Source organism: Nyctibius grandis, chromosome 10 (genome assembly GCF_013368605.1).
Source record: "Nyctibius grandis isolate bNycGra1 chromosome 10, bNycGra1.pri, whole genome shotgun sequence".
Lineage (NCBI taxonomy): Eukaryota > Metazoa > Chordata > Aves > Nyctibiiformes > Nyctibiidae > Nyctibius > Nyctibius grandis.
This window is the reverse complement of record NC_090667.1, coordinates 24,826,945-24,846,042: the sequence shown is the minus strand read 5'-3', so window position 1 is coordinate 24,846,042 and position 19,098 is coordinate 24,826,945. Positions and strand designations below refer to the sequence as shown.

Genomic DNA, 19,098 nt, shown 5'->3' with positions numbered 1-19,098 from the left:
TACTAAATCAGTCTTCTGTCTTGAGAAGCAAATAGAATTTTTATCAGAGACACACCCAAGAAACATAGCTTTCAAGGGTGGTTTTCCCCATTGCAGAAGTTTCAGGTATGACAGGAATAGCCACATTAACATGAGCATGCCAGAAAGGAAAGGGAACAGATGACTTATCTTTGGCTTACGGAGACAAAAACAATCAGCAGAGATTCAGCAGGACATTATTCCAAGAACTACCATCTACAGCGCAGCACAGGTGCAACTTAATCCAAACGCATGCAGATCTTCTCCAGCAGGTTGGTGCACACCTGTACTCTCCCTTGCTCTGGCTGACCTCCTACTCACCAATAAATCCAGCTATGTAATTCCTCATTCACAGAAGTAGGTCATTCCTCTAGGGGTTTCTGCAAACAGGAGGAACCTAGGCAGAGCCACAACTGTGTCCTACATGTATTTTTAGCAGTCCAGTGGACAGATTGGCCAAACAGTGCTCTGCACTAATACAGTTTCTCAATGCTGATGGCACTGAGCTAACTACCTGATAGAGGTGGAAGTTCCTTCCCACCAGGGTTATCTTCCTTGCCACGTTGACTGGAAACAGCGAAGATCCCTGGATTCCTTGCACACAGGGACATGCATCTGGACCCCAGCTAAGCTCTTCATTCTGAAAACAAACACAGGTCTTCAGAGAGAGAGAGACCTCCATGGCTCTGATACAGGGAATCAAAGCCTAACATGCCAACAGAGGAACAAGCCCTGCCTGAACAAAGACACAGCTGTGCTTCTTTACCATGAAGTTACAAGACAGCAATGCAAGAGCCCAAAGAGGTGAAGAGCAGAAAGCTGTGAATACGCTGGTCATCACAGCAGCTGCCACCTTCAGGCCAGGAGCATTTCTACAAGACCTAGGAACCTTGCACACCTTTTTCTTCCTCAGGCTGCCACTTCTCACTCCACACATTACAGCTGTCAGCTTCTACACTCTCAGAGGGCACAGCCTCTCCTGTGTGCTGAAATACCAGATCAACAATCTGTATCAAAATTTCAAAGTGTTTCAGCCTTAGAGTGTGGTTTCCAAAGCCCAGCAACTTACCTCCTCCCAAAACTCAGGGGCATCATACTGATAGTCGAGGTCAGGGTGGAGGATCCTGGGAAAGTCAGCGACATCCCTCTCTGAAGAATCACCATCACCCGACAGAAGAGTAGAAGCAGAGAAGGAAGATGTGTCATTCTCAGCCTGCAGCAAATCCATCCAGTCCTCTGTGTCCTGGAGCTCTGTGCCTTCCCCCATCAGCCAGTCTGGGGGAGCTGACGGCGGGAGGTTTGAAGCAGGTAGTTCAGTTCCCAGCAACTCGGGAGAGTCATCAGAGGCAGCAGGACCCCCCGGCACCTGGCTGGGGGTCTGGAAAGATGGGATGGCAGATGTCAGTGCCTCTGTGGTAGGAAAAGAACTCAGAGGCCACTTGAAACTGGTAACATGAGGGGAAGGTGTCACTGATGCTGCAGATGTGAGCAGAGGGCTACCCACTAGGGTGGTGGGTGGGTCGGTGTGCTGTGGCTCCTGGGCAGTGGCTGGTCCTTCGGTGGGCAAGGCTGCATGATCCACATTTTTGGATGTGCTGGTGAGGACAGATGCAGCGGGAGATGTTGTCTCTGGCACAGTGACAGCAGGGTTGTCTGCTGGTGGTGGTAGAGGGGATTCTGTGATGGCCTGGAGAGAGGCTGCTTCGGTTGAGAGAGTCAAGTACGTGTAGCTGAGGGTATCTGTAGGCTCAGTTGTCATATCCGAGGCTGCAGAGAGCGTGACGTAGTTGGGTTCTGTGGGGGGCACAGTGCTCGGTACCACACGCACGGCGGGAGTGACAGGTTTTGTGGCCACAGTTGGGGCTGTGGTAGAGGACTTGGTGAGGGGAGCTGCCGAAGAAGGAAACACACTTGAGGTTGGGATCTGGGCCTAGAGAAAAACAACATGGTGGGGTGAGAAGAGAGAAAGAAACAAAAAGAAGAAAACCCAAGCAGAAAAACTTGGAACACTTCCCACAGCAGTGTTCACACGAGGCTGCTTCACCCTCTGGATTTCAATGAGCACTACATCTCATGTCACCTTATCTTGGGATAGGACTGAGGAGTGCTTACACTGCAGAAGATCTAGCAACATTCCCTCTTCCCAGAGATGCCTGCACTTGCCTCCACTCAGAGGGAGGTCTGGGACTGAGTAGGAGACGTACCCTTTCATTGTAGATAATAGTTCCTTCCTCACAGGCTGCTTTGTGGGTGCAGAGGTGCTGCTGGATGCACCAGTTACATCCCCAGAGACTGCTCACACACTTCTGGCACCTGGAACAATGATAGAAAAGCAGCTGCTAAGACAACCCAGGAAGGGACAGCCACCCTCCCTGTAACTACAGACAAGAAAAAGCAGGTGCTCACGGTGCCGATTTCCACAGCAGGGCCACTGCAGCACAGTCATAGAAAGAGAAGTCCACAGAAGCAATGAAGATGTCATGGAAACGCACTACGAGCTTTATGGTGACATGATCTGAAAATTAAAATAAAAATTTCTTAGAAATGGAGCAACTATAAGTCTGCCATATTCTTAAGAGACACAGCAAGCTCTAGGAAAGACACTGTCAAACACAGAGACAGATTCCCTTCCATGCTTCTAGCATCTCAATCAGTGGATTATCCTACAGACATCAAAGACAGGTTGGACGAGTTTGTCAGGAGTAGTTTATGACAGCTCTTGCCAACCCATGGGAAGGAAGACTAGTCTGAAGATCCCTCCATCTTTATCTGCTATAATTCCACTGTCATCTCTGTATTAGAGGAAGACGTAACATTCCAGGCTCAAAGCTGATTGTCTTCCTTTGTCATCCAAAGGAAAACCAAATCCTTAGAACTGACACGCCCATCACATACTGCCTTCACCTCGAGACCTTTGTTCTATGTCCAGACTGAGAAGTGAGTCAGTGAAGAGCTTTACAAGACTTGTAATCTCACTTGCAATGACTGAAGGCTTATCTGCTTTAAATCCAGGTCTCATGTCAACTGCAAGCCTCAGGACACCCCAGTTCTCTTTGGGAAGAGACTACCACTGTTTTCTGATAGACCAAATAACTGCAGAGATGGTCAAAACTTACTGCAGCTGATAGCATGAGCCTGAAGGAGATATTTTGCATATGACAGTACTAAACCAGCTAATTAATCTTGTTCCAGACAAATGCCCTCAACCCCAGAGTTGGGCATTAGTTCTCCAAATAACGGAAACATTGCATGCTCTGCTCAACTCCAGGAGCTGCCATTTCTCCAAGACAGTTTGCTATAAAAATAAGTAACAAGAAGCTTGTCCATCGTCCCTCTCACAGAATTCAGACCTCCTCTTGCAAGCAAGCTCTATTCACAACAAAGCAATTAACATGTCTGGTGGAGGATCAGTCAGGCCTAAGCTGGCTTCCTGATAGGCTGACAAGTGAAGTAGTATGCTAGTAAAACAGCTGATGATGAGGTGTGTATGAAAACCCACAATTAGGAGAAAAGAAGGGTATAGTATGCAGCTGGAGGCAGGAGTCACAGCAGCACTGTCAACTCCCCTCACCATCATAGAGGTGATTGCATTTGGCAGTGGTGGAAGGGCTAACACCTCCCAGGATTTCAGGGTTATGACACCATATTTATAAATATTCTTTTCTCCAAAAAGGCCATTGTTTCCCGTGACTGCCAATAATGCTGTTCAACAGTACAGAAGATGAGGTCGAGTGCTTGCAAATTGAGAACAAGGGTTTCTGCTATCAGTTTGGAGCTCAACAGCTTAAAGTGACAGATGAGCTGGTATGCAACCTTTAAAACAAAGCTGAAAAAAAGGCAAATATTTTAGCGATCTGGGAAAAGTATTATAAGTAGGAATAGGAAAGTGCTGGTATCTAAGTCCCTGATGAGACCTCATTTAAAAAAAAAAAAAAAAACAGCGTATGATTCTGGTTACCAGCTTCAAATTAATCTTAGCAGAGCACAGAAGCCAAGCAAAGAAGGGCTAGCAATACAGTGAAGGAGAGAGGAAGTCTGAGTAACAAAAGAACACAAAGAAGAAGTTGGCACAGTTAACACGTGGAAAGTCTGTGCTAAGAACGCCCGGCCATAGTTCACTGAGTGGGAGAAGAGCTGTGGAAGCAAAAGGACAACACAAATAGATCAAACGGACACAAACCATCCATGAGCAAGTTTAGGCTGGAAAACAGAAGCAACTTGTTAAGCCTCAGAGATGCAATGTGAAAGTAACATAGGTAAAGCATCTGTGGAGTCTCGAAATAAAAGCAAGACTGACTTACAAAGGAGTCAGTAAGAATATCTGAAGCCTGGAATAATGAGAACTAGACTGTGGCTTTATCTACACTGATTTTTCACAACTGTACTTAAATTCAGGTTCACATTTGCAGAACTCAACAGGGAAGCCAACCCTGCCCACTGCCAGCAGCGGTAGCACATGAAGCCCTTTCCCTCTGTGCCTGACCACCCTGAACGGAGACCTGGTCAGTTTGTTCCAGACTAAGGCAGTGTGAAAGCCAACAGATATAATAATATTGTAAATAATATTGAGAAATGAAGGAGTTTGAGATTGAATGAGTGTGTTAGCTGGGTTCTGCTGTCATGTTATGTCCATGGAGATTGCTTCAGACCTATTAGCCAGCTGCATACTTGCACAGAAAATCTGTTTAGCCATTTAGGTGAATCGTGTGGAAAGCTTCCCAACCGGCACCTGCCTTTTACTTCAGATGAACAAGCTCTTTGAAGAGATCAGCTCATCAGAGCTCACACTGACAGGCTGGGTGAAATCCAATGCAAAGACTATGAACTGAGAACTTTCCAGGTTCTTTAGAGTGGCCAATTAGCAATACTCAGCTAGTTATTTTTCATGGTAATAGAAGGCTATGTATTTTCTGAGATTATGCCACATTGCAGATTCATTTCTAGCTTTAAGGACTGTGGGTGTCTTCTTGCCTTTCCTTACATGTACTTCCTTCTCCCACTACTATGTGGATTTTGAGGAGGTTTGCATTTTGTTTCATTTAAATAATAAAGCAGTATTTAAGAGAGTTCTCTCTCCAGATTTATGATAAAACTGCCAAACCAGCCGCCACTCCAGGAGTGCATTTCAGATCATATTCAGGTTTGCATACAACCTGTCAAGTGGGATCTTCTTTCCAACTACCAGAATTTGGCATTGGAATTTGGCAACAGCCCAAAATAGCATAGGATGTGTGTGACACACAAGTAGAAAGCAAACAGATATTATGACAGAATGAAATGAACACCTGCTGACAGACCACGTACATTCATGGCTGTTAATCCTGGCAATCCGATGGACCTACAACGTACTTTTCCCCAACAATGTTATCAGAGCTATCATGCTCCATTTAAAGCATTTCACTGACCTGCTCCTGTTGGCAAAGCTGGTGCTTGGCTGGGATCTGGAGAAGGACACATGATTCCTGACTCTGTCAGAACTGCTGGGCTTTCGTAATCTTCAAAATAACATGAGTAAAATTCTTCCTCACGCAGAGAAGCTAAGTCCGAGATAGCCAGGAATATCTACCAATTCAATAATATCCAGTAAATAATTTGCTCTCTAACACATTCTTCTTTATTTAATCTAATTTTCTGGTTCTATTTTTTCAAAGAGCCCCATAAAGTAGTTATCTACATATACACACATTTTCCTGTAATGCCTCCTAAGACTGACTGTTCCATTCATCATCCCTTGCCATTCCCAAACCGAACTTGGCAGCCACCAAGCAATTGGCAACTTCCCCCTCTGCCCAAGTCTCTAGGAAAAGACAGGTTCTTGCCACCTCCTGACACAATGACAGACTTCAAAACACTGCGGCACCTGCTTAGCTTTTCTGCCAGCTCTCAATGCTGGACTGAAGCCATAATTTTGGGTAGCTTCTTTCAGATCTTCCTGACAGCAAGTGTCAGAAACACTGTGAAACCATAGACATGGGCACCTTATAGATACTAAGCCAAGGAGGGACCCCACGCAAACAGCCCTCAAATACTCAAGAATACCCAGCAACTCTTAGCAGGCAATGACATTTATTTTTATGGGGAAAAAAACACTGAAATTATCTCCTGGTACAGCCAAGCTGTTAAGTGCCTTATGTGAGGCTGACAACATGTGCTTGAAGGCTCAGTGATTCAGTACTCCACTGAAATCAACACGATATCTTGTGACTTGTGAGTTTGCAGGGGACTTTCTCCATGCTTGAGCATCATCAGAGGATCATCACCACTCACATTTCTCTTTTCCTCTCTGCTGATATTGGCTGGAGTTAGTGACTGGACAGACAGACACTGCTGTGTAGAGTTAAAGCTCCAGAGCCACTGCTCACTCAACCTGGACCGCAAGCACTCAGAGCGACGGCTGCACCTGCAGGGAAATAGCAAGAAGCCCTATGAGAGATCTGTGCAGCCCTAGCACGACACATTTGGCTTCCAAGCCGACACTGGCTGTCTGAAGCCTTGCTAGAGTCCTGGGGAAGCTGCCATGGAAGTCCCAGCTTCCCAGCACCTTCAATAATAGGATGAACTGTTGCCAGCATATAGATGGGTAGGCACTTTTTGGGCTTCAAGGGTCATAAACTAGTTCCTATGGCATTCTACAGGAGGCAGAGCCAGCAAACAGGCAGACATGCTGGAATAAACCATGTCTCATTAAGCAACATCAGTAGGGGAGCAAGAAGTGAAAAAGAGTGCTAATAAGAGAGTGACACCAGAAGAAGAGATAAGATTGTTTCTCTACATTTGAAATGAGGTAGTTTGAGCTGCAGTCACACTAAAACCAGGCTGAAATCCACTGGATAGGAGCATCGCAAGTGGTGACCAAAGACTCAAAAAGCAATGGAAAGATGCCCTTGTGTGCAACTGTGACTGCTGGCGGTGTTTTAGAGAGGCAGACAGAGGAATAGTAAGTTAGAATATCCCATAAAGGAACTAAAAATAAACTAAATCCAGACACACAGACATAAGGAAGAGAATAAGTGGAGATAATCCCTAAACACTATCACTCCAAAATCCTTGCAGATGAACAGGGATCTATCTTACCGCCCCTGAAGGACACACCAGCCACAGTAGGGATCTTTCAGTGCCAGACAGGATTCACAGTCCAAGTACAGAGAACATTCCACTATGGGAACCTTTGCCACCTGTCAGAGAAAGAACTCAGTGAAAACAGCACACACAACACAGGCCCCAGGTCTATGGCTTCTTCTGCCTAACTAGCAAGTCCCATCATCTGCATACTCACTGAAACAACTTCTTAATCTCCAATCCTGCATAAAAATAAAGAAAAAAAGGAACAGGTTTCCAGACCGCATCTAAATGGCCATTTCACATACTGGTGAAGGACATCTAAACATCAGGCTGTACAGAGGCACTGAGGCAAGCAAAGTGTATTGCTATTAACGGGCTACCTGTGACACTTTTGGTAAGAAGGAGACTTTATTTAGTGATAAAATTATATTTTCACAAAATGGATCAAGGACTAGCAGACTGAATACCATTCACTCTTTCGCTTTTCTGGACTCTGTCATGGGAGATCATCTCTCTTGACATACAGGTGACTGAAGCTGGAGATAGCAGCTCCAGCCGAGGCCTCTGAATGCATCTGCACTATTGCCCCCCTCTGTCTGGCAGAACTACCATTTTGACTGAAAGTACACCAAGAAGCTTTGATCAAGGTGAAACAAAAACCTTCTGCCATCTGGGGGTAAGTCTTACTTGCAAAACACTTCTGCTTTAACTTACTATCCTTGCTGATTTCAGCCTCTTGCCCTCTCTTTAATCCAATACTACACTTCAGCTACTACACTGTCAGTTACTTTAAAATACCAACTTCTAATCCCCGACCTATTACTTTTGCTAAGTACATGATGTAATTTGCATTTTTTAATTGACAGAACAATTACTGTTAAGGCTATATTTCAGATTTCCCTAATCTTCTTCCACGCACAGATTTCAACTCCTCCTTTGAAGTGTTACAAAATTTCTGAGTATCTCAAAGTGCACTGGGGGGGGATGTGAAGGGAAGTGGTGGTTTTCCAGCACGCTCTCATTTTTTGTTTGTTCTTTCCTTCAGACTAACTCAAGGGCTGCTTTTTCCTTTGCTAGGAGGATCCTTTTCTTTCCAGCTCAAGAAGCTGATATGAGTGGTGGTGTACAAATCCTCTCAAATAAAGTATCCATAGCTGGATTTCCTACTCAGCAGACACCAATACCCTATGAGCCTGAGGCATGACAATGCCTCTTCTCCTCCAACTGCCACTAGGCACAAACAGTTACAGAAAGCAGGAAGAGAGGGAAAGGTGCCTCGCATGGTTCCTTACGCAGCTTGATTTCATCTGCAAGACTTATTATTTACCTGGTCAGAGCACACCTCTGCTATCTGAAGACATTTCCCACACATTTCTGCTTTTTGTAGGTTACATGCCTACAGAAGAAAAGCTTAATCTTTTAACTGATTAAAAACAGAGGAAGTGCCATGGTTTTAATTACACAAAACCTCCCTTTTCATTTTTTAATCTTTTGCAAAACCAAGACAAGTCACATTACTTGTGAACCCAGAAGGCTCACATTCTTCTGCTCAGATGGACATGCAAACTGTTGTCCAAACAGTTCCTGCTCAACACAGAGGAACCTGGGAATTTGCAGTCCCTTGTCTTCATGCCAAGGGACCAGCCTTTTATAGACTGCAGTTCACGTTCCTCCATCACTGCTGATACAGCCCGACTGACTTAGGGAAATGCACATGCAAACAGGCCACGGTTTAGGGTAACAAGACTTCTTCCACACTTCCTCCGGCTTTTGTAAAAGGCCAGTCCCCATCCCTGTAAGCCAGACTGGCAGGCAGCTCCTGCCCAGCACAGGCTTAGCTATACACAGTGTTCCTCTGCCTCCCCCACTCCCGTCAGTGGTTTGTCTGGACCTCAAATGCTTTCAGCTCTTCTGTAGAAGGGATTTTATTGTTCTTACCATTGACTGGGTCATGACAAAGAGATGCTCCTGCAACTGGTCAAACAGCAGGTCTCCACTCACCATGCTATTTAACTGGATAACTAGAGAAGCATATATATGCACATCTCCCGTTGCTCCTAAGTACACCTGCAAGAGATTCACAGTTGTATGCAGGCAAAGTATCACAGCAGGAGTTGGGGGCACTAGTCCTACATCAGGAACAAGCTGGAACCACTGCTGTGTGCGAGGATTTCAACCTCCCACCAAAATCTCAATGCAGTGACTTCAGCCACATGAAGCATGTGCCCAGCAATACCTGTGGAAGCCATGCAGGATGCACCAACATTGATGCTGGCACAGCACAGAGGTAACCAAAGGCAATGTGACCGCTGTTCGGGGCATTCATGTTCTCAACAGTGAGTACAGTATGAGAAGAGACCATTTGATAGTAATGATCTTTAGTAGGAACCTCATTTCCCAAGGGACAAGAGAAATTGCCTTTTTTCCCCCTTCCACCTGAGCATCCCTGATTAGTTTTATTCTCTTTGCTTCCTGTCACATCCAGATCATACCTTGTGCAGCCTCCCTCTGCTGTCTCCCAGAAAAGCAATGGTATGGCCATCTTCCACATTCACTGCCACAGCTGTCAGACGGGCCTCTGTTTTCTCCAGGAGGGGGGATGCTTCCAATGGTACCCAGCTGGCCATGGGGCTGGGAGTGTGGTCAGAGCCACAGGGGTATGCATACAGGGTGTCCTTTTTTGGGGATTGGAAAGAACAGGGAAATCAGTAAAAAAATATGGATACAAGGAACATTGACACCTTTAACACTTCCCGCCATCCCCTTCCACCCAAATTCCTTAAGCAGGTGCCCCAGCAGTGAATTCAGCTTTGAACCCTTCTAAGCTTTTTGACTGAGAGTAAAAAAAAATCAGCTTTTAATAATTAGTTTAGGTACATTGGCTGTTTGTACCCTCACAGAATCCTGCAGACATTTTGGCAAGTCCATCCATAATCAGTAATGAAATGCATCGAAACTCTACTAAACTCTTAAGTTCTCAAAAAAACATTACGGGCTCTGCACTGCCATGATACAGCTTTGGGGAAGATTCATTGTATTTTTTCAGAACAAAACAAAAAGATGAGAATTCCTGCTTCCAGTGCAAAACCACCTGGTCGCCTCCAGCAATTAGCATAGTTTTGTGGTATCACCTACAAATTCTAAGCCTGAAGTAGAATCTCAAAGCACCGGGACATACATAAACACAGGGTGGAGCACAACCTGCTCCAAAGAGCTTACTAACTACACGTAAAAAAAAAAATAAAAAAATCACAGAGCGCAAACAACCAGAGATGCACAAAAACGTCAAAACAAGACTCATCTCTGCACACTGCTTCAATTCTTCTGAGTCTTGCGAGATTCCTGAACATTAACTCCACAGCACTGTGCAAAAACAGTCATCCTTCTGTTCCAGTGAGATCCCTCCCAGTCCCACCAAACCTCCACTTACTGAATTCTAAAGGAAAGGGAATGAAAGCTGCCAACTTATTTACTATTTGTGTGTGTAGAGAGAAGATATTCCATTATGATTCATCTTTTTCTTAAGTAACAAACCCAGTCGTGTCTAGGATAGTTTCTCTGTTGCTTTCTCTCTTTCCTGGCACCTTGTTCTGTGTCCACGTTGATTTTACAGTATCCACTTGGAGACTGAATGCAGGATTGTTCACCTAACAATTCCTATTAAAACTACCATTTTTTATCGATTAGTGGCTTGTGTAAACTAATGATTTGCATCATGAAATCCCTTATGGATAACATTTTCACCCTCATTACTCTTACGAAGCTGTGTGTGGAGCAGAGCCAGTAACTGCGCAGTTCACGACTCCAGCTCCCTCTCTTCCCTCGGGCAACGTGGTTGAATTCAGACTCCTCTTGAGCAGGGTTACGTATTCCTGTATTCCTTCTGCCTGACGGCCGTGGCTTTGCATTTGGCAGCACGGAGCTGCACAGTACCATCCGGCACCAGGCAACGGAGCTGCTCCCGCTGGAGGTCAGTGATAACAGCACAACGTGGCATTCTTGAGGCATCCGCTCATCACCCCTCGCCAACACTGTGGAAAACCTTTTTCCCCCCCCCTCTCCTCCCATTTGTCTGTTTGGGTTTGTTTTGATTTGTTTTAAACTTGATTGCTTCCCGGAGAAACTAAAAGTGATCAGGAGCTTTGACAAAGTCCATGGAAATTCCACAGTAAAATATATTTAACCTGCTGACTTCTATTCACTTCTCAAATGTATTACTGCTGTAACAAGCAAGCAAGGCTTGACATGGCAGTTCCACGTAAGAAACCATGCTAGTTAGAGCAGCACTACTTTTATTCTGATGTTTTATTGTTTTCCTTTCAAATACTAATTCAAGTGATTTTCTGCATACCAGGTGTAAGGCTCTGACTTACAGCCTCAGAGGAGGTTACAACTTTTAATGATTGTTAGTTTTTACCATCTTCCAAGCTATCATTCATTTTTAGTGACAGATGTATTTTTCTTATCAGCTCTGTCGCTTGATTCTTAAGCTTCTTCCAGCCACCTTCTTGTAACTTAGAGATTTTTATTTCTCCAGTTGTCCAGTTCCTATAAGGTTTATTATGAAGCGGGTCACAGACAAATTCCCATACTCAAAAGCATCAACTGTTTATTTTGAATGGGATTCCAGCTATCTTTGGCAACCTTTGTATCAATTTAGACAAACCCTGGAGCCCAATGACCTCACTGCTGAGGCCGCTTTTTGAAAGTTTGCTTAAAAAAAAATGCATACAGGTCAGAAGTCGTTGTACCCCAGTTGTGCTCAGCACTGCCGTTGCCTATATGTGATGCCAAGGGCAAGTCTCTTCACCATTTACCTCCCATAAACCAACATGACCTGTGCAAGTTCTCCCCGCACAGGCACAGCCCACCTGCGGCCTCGCAGTGACAGTCCGCAGCGTAGTTAATCACAGTCAAGAGCTGAAACTTGTTCCATTCTACAGGATTAAGACCATGATAATTGTATAAAGTGCTTATATGAGTTTACGTAGAAGCTGTTTGAATTGTTTTCAGTGGATGACATCTTGGCAACGTGGCAGAAAATACACTTCAGGGATCATCCAGTGTGATGCAGCAAGTTCGGATGAAGCTGCTGCTGTGAATTCTGGTTAGAAGCAACAACACGACAAATCTGTACCTATGCATGAAGAGGACTGAAAGCTTGGTGCAAAAGGACAAGTTACATACCTTGAAAACTACACCCACAGAAGATATGCAGCCTTCCCAAGCCTTGCAGAAACATGTTTCACACTTCCAATTATCAAGTCACTAACAGCATCTACATAGACTCCTGTGTCTCAAGACTAACAGATCTCTAGCACGCTAGAACAAATGAACTGGTTCTTATAAATTCTTATAAAAATTCTTATAAAAACAAGCATTTTTTTTCCAGCTGAAGAGATCATATTGAACTGTAAAACTCAATCTTAGCCTCTTCTTGATGGGCTAAAATCAGAGGCAAGTGCTAACTAGGGTAAAGAGCAATACCTTGTGCAGAGGCGGGTTGGGAGGCAGAAAAACGTGAAATTAATGAGCATTATCCTTACATACAGCACAAGCTTGCCACCATTGAAACCGAGTTAAAGCTGTTCCTGCATAAAACGTTCATTGACAGCCGCTTCCACTCAGCACTGAATGGAGAAGGCTGGAGCTGGCACAGACCCTTACGTGGTGTTAGATACAATCTTAACGACAACCGCTACCATGTACTGAATGGTGAAGGATGAAGTTTGTTAGGGACATTTACATATCATTAGACACACTTGGTTAATAAGATGCCACACTTTAGTCAGCCCACTAGTGCCAAACTGTGCAGCTGGACCCTAGGGTCACGCGCCAGGAATCACATAGCAGAGACTAGCCTTTTTTTCCATCCTGGGCACTCGCTTCTCCACTGGATCAAACGGTACAGGGGGCCTCTACGTGGTTTTGAACAAAGGATTTTTCTAAAGTACTCACACCAGTTTGACATTTAACTCCGCCAAGCTGCCCTAAAAATCACCTGTGACAATCCCTTTCATGCAGCCCTTCAAAGGACACATGGGGGCATTGCTTAGAGATACAAGGAAAAGCAGGACTTCAAGCTGGGCAGTCTCTTGCTTCCCAACTCTTACATACTCCTCCTGACCTTATATTCATCCTGCACCAAGCCTGCTCGTTACCCTTCCCTTGTCCCACAAGTATTCTACAATCAGCTTTAGCTACTGAAAGGAAAACCATAATTTTAAGACTAGTTTTGGATCACACATCCAAACCCAGAGACTCACAAAGCTCTGTGGTACCACTTTGCCTCTTCCCAGCTTTGTGCTACAAAGAGCAATTATCTGGACAGCCTGTTCTGTAGAAGGAAGACCCAAGATAACATGCTGTTCTGCTAAGGACTAGCAACGCCCTTAGTGAAAACAGGCTACTCTCAACCACAGAGCCTCATGCCAGGACGCTGCATCCAGCACCGCCCCAGGAGAACGCTGCTGCTCTGTGTTTTTGTCACCGTCCCCGATATCGCAGCACCAGCCAACGTGGCTGACAGACTGCAAGAATTCAGGGTCACAGCCACTTTAGTTCACATTTTTAACCTGCAACATCCCATCGTGCCTTTGTCATAGAATTTAAAGAAGGATTATCACCTCTTACAGCTCTGGAGACAAAGAAAAGCCAGGTTAGGAAAAGGTCCTCCTTGGGCACAAAATCCTGCAGGACTAACACAGTATATAGGAAATTCGGATTTTGTTGAAACTTGGTTTTGCTTCTGTCCTTTTTTGTTCCTGGGTGCCCTTGCAGGCAGCTGTTGTGAGACGCACCTCACTGTAAGCAACGGGGACCCAGCACACCCCTGAAATTCCCTTCCCAACACACAGATGCACATGCACATACTCCTCTCCTTCCCTGCAGTGCAGACCAGGAGATGAAGATGTCGATAAAGAACAAACCTGAACTGCAGCTTCAGTGCTCTTGCCTGGTATTGCCATGCGACAGGCCTTAGGGCCAGGTCACACCAGATGCGCCTCTTCATTTCCACACACAGTCCCATCTCCCTCTGCAAGGAAACCTGCCAGAGGGCAGAGAGCTGCAGCAGCAATGAGGACAGACTGTACTTAAACAGGACGCAACGGTTCTTGCATCGCATCGCTGCAGTAGCAAAGAAACAGCTTGAGCTCAAAGGCTTTTAACCCAAACAGATTTCAATGTCCATCTGTGGGAAACGGGCTGAGTTCAGGAACACAAAGCAACTACAAAAAACACGCTGGCAGATGACTCTACCCTAGCAAAGGTGCAAAGCCACTTACCGCTGGCAGCTGGACACAGTTGGAACTAACATCGTATTCAATATATGCCACTTCTGTCCCTTCTTCCGACTTCCCATCTCTCATGTAGCAAACATCCCTAGTCCAGTTAGTCAGGCGATCCACCTCCTCCATTGCGTAGACACAGAGTGCAGACTCCTCGCTCACTTTGCCAGAAGAAGCCTGCCAGGCAGAGAAGGCTGCAAACAGCACTTCTCCCTCGGTGTCCAGCTGCCCCTGGGCCAGGTCTTTTCCCGGCCGGGTGACATAGGCTGCTTGCAGGAGGCTGTACGTATTGGCTTTGCTCTGGCAGAGCAGAGGTAACTCCACATATGAGTAATAATGAGAGTCATCCAGGCAGATCCGCGAGATGTAGGTCTTGTACTCACGTGACTGAGACTTGAGGTCCCGACGGTAGAACAAGAAATAGACGCTTGAGCGATAAGTGAAGGATTTAATGAAATGGTGGTTGTACTCAGAGAGCCGGCCCACAGCCAGTTTTGCTGTTTCTTCATAGGAGAAAATGGAGTGAGAGTCTGTTGCTTGAATATCCCCTCCATGGGCCCTGAGATTCCGGGTAGTGATGGGAGGAATCCCTCCGCCAACTCCTCGGCTAGTGTACCCTCGTCCCACAAACAGCAAGGGAACCTCATCCTTTGAGTATGCTATGAGTCCCACAGTGGTGATATTGGGATCATTGCAGCAACATACTGGAGTGTCACCAGGGCTCTCTGGTCGGAAGAGGATGTGGTCGATGGACGTGAGGCTCCTCTTCTCACAGATTCCCTGGTGCACGCTGCCACACACAATGAGCTCCTTCTGCACCGCAATTCACCAGCAGCAGCTTTGTTGTGATTGTCAGTGTGGTGTGCCTGAGGGCACTCCAGCTTTGAGACTGGGGGGAGGCAATCTTTACTGTCCAGCACTGGTCCAGTCTGAACGATGTTCTTCAGCAGCAGGTCAGATGTCAGCTGAAAGAGAAAGTTGGTGGCCCCAAGTAAATGGTCCCGGATTCCATGTCCATAGACAGGTGGAGGGAATTTTGTAGCATGCGTGAGAATGTGACATACTGCAGTCCCCGTGGAATCGCTGCTCCCAAGAAACACAGAACAGGAAAGGAGGAATGTTCCCAGAGGCATGGTAAACCACTCTGCAAGAGAGGAAAAGCTGTTATAACTCCTTGTAAACCAAGAGTGAAGATTAACACTCATCAAAATCCTTCAACAGCACTCTTATTATGAGAAGTGGGCAAAGCGGACATGAATAACCATAGAAAGCAGAGAACTAGACACAAAGAGCCAACACAGGACATTTGCAGAAACACCAACAGAAAGTGGCCTGCAGCAGTATCAGGACTTTCTCAATCACCTCCACACTGAGATGACACGCACAGCATCTTCAGGAGAAGCTGCAATACTGCACGTAATGTTCTTGAGGGCTTTCCCAGAGACTGCTAGGTGGTACTGGGGAAAGCTTCTCTTCCCAAGCCCAGGACTTGTACTGAACTTGCTGAAGAAACAGTTCAAAGCACAAGATTCATCAATCCAGGGACAGAAGGTGTTTCAAGCAGTGAAGCTGATCACTGTTGTTGTAACATCAGAAAAAGCCATGTTTAACCAGACTCCTGCACAGCTCTTTCCTATGATGCTACACTGGAAGTTCTCCAGGACAGGACCACATTCCTACAGCAGCCAGCACATCACATCCGTTGTTAACGAGCAATACCACAGTAAAACAAACCACTGTCCAAGACAAACACAACCTGCAGGACCATTGTTTAAATAAACTGTAGCTGGGATCCAATTCAGAGCAAACTAATAACCCCTTTGCTCTGTATTTGATCTAGATATCATAATTAATCCTTCTCTTTCTTATCACTTATGGCTATCAACAGCCTCTTTCAGGTCTAAGGCTCTTCCACTAGTGCTTCAGAAGGAACCTTCCCATGCCATCTCTGCCACTGAGCATGGCCCACCCAAGCAGGACTGCTCTGCTCTGATGCCAGGATTCCGCCTCCAGAGAGTCAGTCATAGCAGCTCCCAGACACCCCCCTGGGGCCACCAGTCTGCTTCCATCCTGTGAAGCCAGCCCTCGTGGGCCCCCATCTCCTTGGGCAGATGCAGCATGTCCAGGTGAGGGGGAGACCACCTTATCCTGCCTGCTTGTTACTGCACTCTTTGAGGGAGCGGTCTCTTGCTGGCACTTATCTCTCCACAGCACCTCTACCAGTACTGTAAAAAGGCAATCTAAACATACTTGCTCTGTGGACAATGCTCCATTCCTTACCTGTCCCATGGCCCAAAGTGCAGGCAAGGCCAGATAGGGTGGGTGTTGGACAGACCCAGGGAACCACTAGACCTGCTCTGCTCCTCTCCAGAGGATCTTTAGATCAACCCCTCTTGAAATCCACCATGACCCACCCAAGCCATGCCAAAGATGGGAAAAACTGTCCTGAACAGCATGGGGAATCCCACAGCATGGTGGAAATGTGGTAATAAGTACCTGCAACATTTAGATTAATGCTTTCCCCACAGAGAAAGGGCAGCAGCTGCAAGTACTCATAATTTACTATGAGTACCACTTTATTTGAATTGAGAAGTAGGTGGTGATGCAGCTGTGAATCTACTCCCTTCCCTCCCTCTTGCAGACAAGGTATAAAAGCTACATACAGCTACCCAGATGCCAAGCTGGGCCAGAGGCTCAACAGAGCTGATGGGTGCAGTATCTCCTACAGAACCGGACAGTAATCTGCTGTGCTCATTTTGGCAACTCAGCTCCTCAGGGTTCATGTTAATTTTGTAGCTAAAGCTAAGAAAACTATCGTCACTTCCCTCCTACAGCATCATCCCTCCTGGATCTTCTTGGTAAGCTCAAAGTGCTGTTAGTCCAGAAGCGCTTAGAGCACAGAGGTGAAAAAAGATCTGCAGCATCTCAAGAGAAGACTACCCCAGCATTTGCTGCAGGACTTACCCAATTTAGGGCACAAACTTCTCACCATACAAACTGTGTCTTACACTCGTTCTGTACAACATCCAGCACACAGTATGCAGAAAACACAGTAGCAATAGTGAGAACAACAACTGTAAGACTCTAGATACATCTTTTATTTCACTGCTATTGCAAAAAAAACGCCCACAAAAGTCCGCTTTCCAGCTCCCTTGTCAGTAAACCAGGCATCTTTGCTCTACCAAATGACCAGCTGAGAGGATTAGTCTACTTGTGAAATCCAGCGGATGGAAGGTATTATAAATACAACACATTATTAAATATAGGCTTTGTGAAGCTCTGGAAAAGCTCCGCTTCACACGGTTATTGTAGGTAAGCACGTAGGACTGTCAGGATATACCCACACGCAGGAATGCTGGCTCTGGGCTGGCAGCTTTCCCCCAGAGCACACAGCCGCTGATTCACACCGGACCAGCACTGTGTTTAGGTTACGTGCACACTAGGGCTTTTGTTTGCCCTGATAATGGACACTTAGTGTTTTCTGCTCTCAGTGCTACTAACACACTCTCCTTCCCCCAGAGTCACAAACAGCCCTGAACTAGCCTTGGAGTCTCCTGCCAGGGTGCTGAGAGAGTGCGTTGTAGCACTTGACAGAGGTCCTTATCACACAGGAGATGTTATCTGTGAAGCGTGATGAGGGGTATTTATAAAGCTGGCAAGTAGATACATGAAGACTGAAGGATAGGGCTGTAACTTAACTATATCACCTCAGGTTTATATCAGTAGAGGATATCTTGCCCCAGCTTCAACATCTGAGTTATTTTTATGCATTCTCACCATTTTTATTGGCAAAAACTTTATTCAAGGAACTTCTTAATCACACAACTGCCTTAGTACCTCTGCACAACCATCATGCAGCCATCATGATGGCTTGTTGTGCAACTCTGTCTGCAGTCTCCTCAGTTTCAAAGCTTAAAATGCCTCCAAACAAGACAACAGGCTGATGACGATCCAACAGCAGGGGCTTGACTATGTTGTGACAGAGCCACACTGACATGGAGAAGAGAGTCTTTGATCTGGAAGCAGCTGAGGATCACAAGACATCATTACACTACACCACTTACAGGAATCTCTAATCTTCTTTCTAGCTCATGCAACCTTCCTATGCCCATACTTACACAGTAAAATCGGCATGTGTCTTTGGAAGTTATGAGTTCTGAAATAGTGGCTTTGTGGCTAGAGGTCATGCCTACAAGCTGCAAAGACTCTGCTCTGTCCACCATGTGCCATCCCTGACAGCTGCTAGGGCAGAACTAACGCTCATACATGCCACCAGTGGTTGAACTCAAAACCCAGCACATGACACCACTCTAGTGACGCAGACCTTTTTACAAGCTTTCTGATCTGTAGTTGAATCTATCCCTAATATTTCACTGAAAGCATTTTGCCTGTTGGAGTGCCTGTAGTGGAAGAGAGATAGAAAAGCAACTAGCCCTTCATTCCAGCAGATCACAATCAAAAGCAGATCCTGCTGTGGTCAAATCTCTGACCTGAAGCTATTATTCTTTCACTCACCAATATCCCCCTAGAAGTCACTTTGTTAAGAGCTAGTCCTCAAAGATGTTCCAGGTAAGAAGCTCCTATCTAGTCCTCACGACTCTGGGAAAACAGAGGGCAGCTGAGAAGACAAAAAAAAATAAAAGGTAGTACAGCATGTTCTGCAAGCTGATTCTAATCGCTCTGAGCAATGGGTAAACATCGAATATAGTACTCTTTGTTGCTCTTTGCT

General features: G+C 45.7%; 1 protein-coding gene across 1 annotated transcript in view; it reads right to left on the bottom strand.

Moving 5' to 3' along the window:
* Positions 1-15,502, bottom strand: part of PLXNB1 (plexin B1) — a 49,150-nt gene extending 33,648 nt beyond the window's left edge. The window contains 13 exon segments of the mRNA XM_068408614.1: positions 533-658; positions 1,088-1,948; positions 2,223-2,331; positions 2,425-2,533; positions 5,424-5,580; positions 6,286-6,418; positions 7,093-7,193; positions 9,019-9,147; positions 9,573-9,755; positions 14,367-15,191; positions 15,194-15,360; positions 15,363-15,477; positions 15,479-15,502. Of these exon segments, the coding sequence (XP_068264715.1) occupies positions 533-658; positions 1,088-1,948; positions 2,223-2,331; positions 2,425-2,533; positions 5,424-5,580; positions 6,286-6,418; positions 7,093-7,193; positions 9,019-9,147; positions 9,573-9,755; positions 14,367-15,191; positions 15,194-15,360; positions 15,363-15,477; positions 15,479-15,502 (3,039 nt within the window).
* Between the last annotated feature and the right edge of the window lie 3,596 nt (positions 15,503-19,098).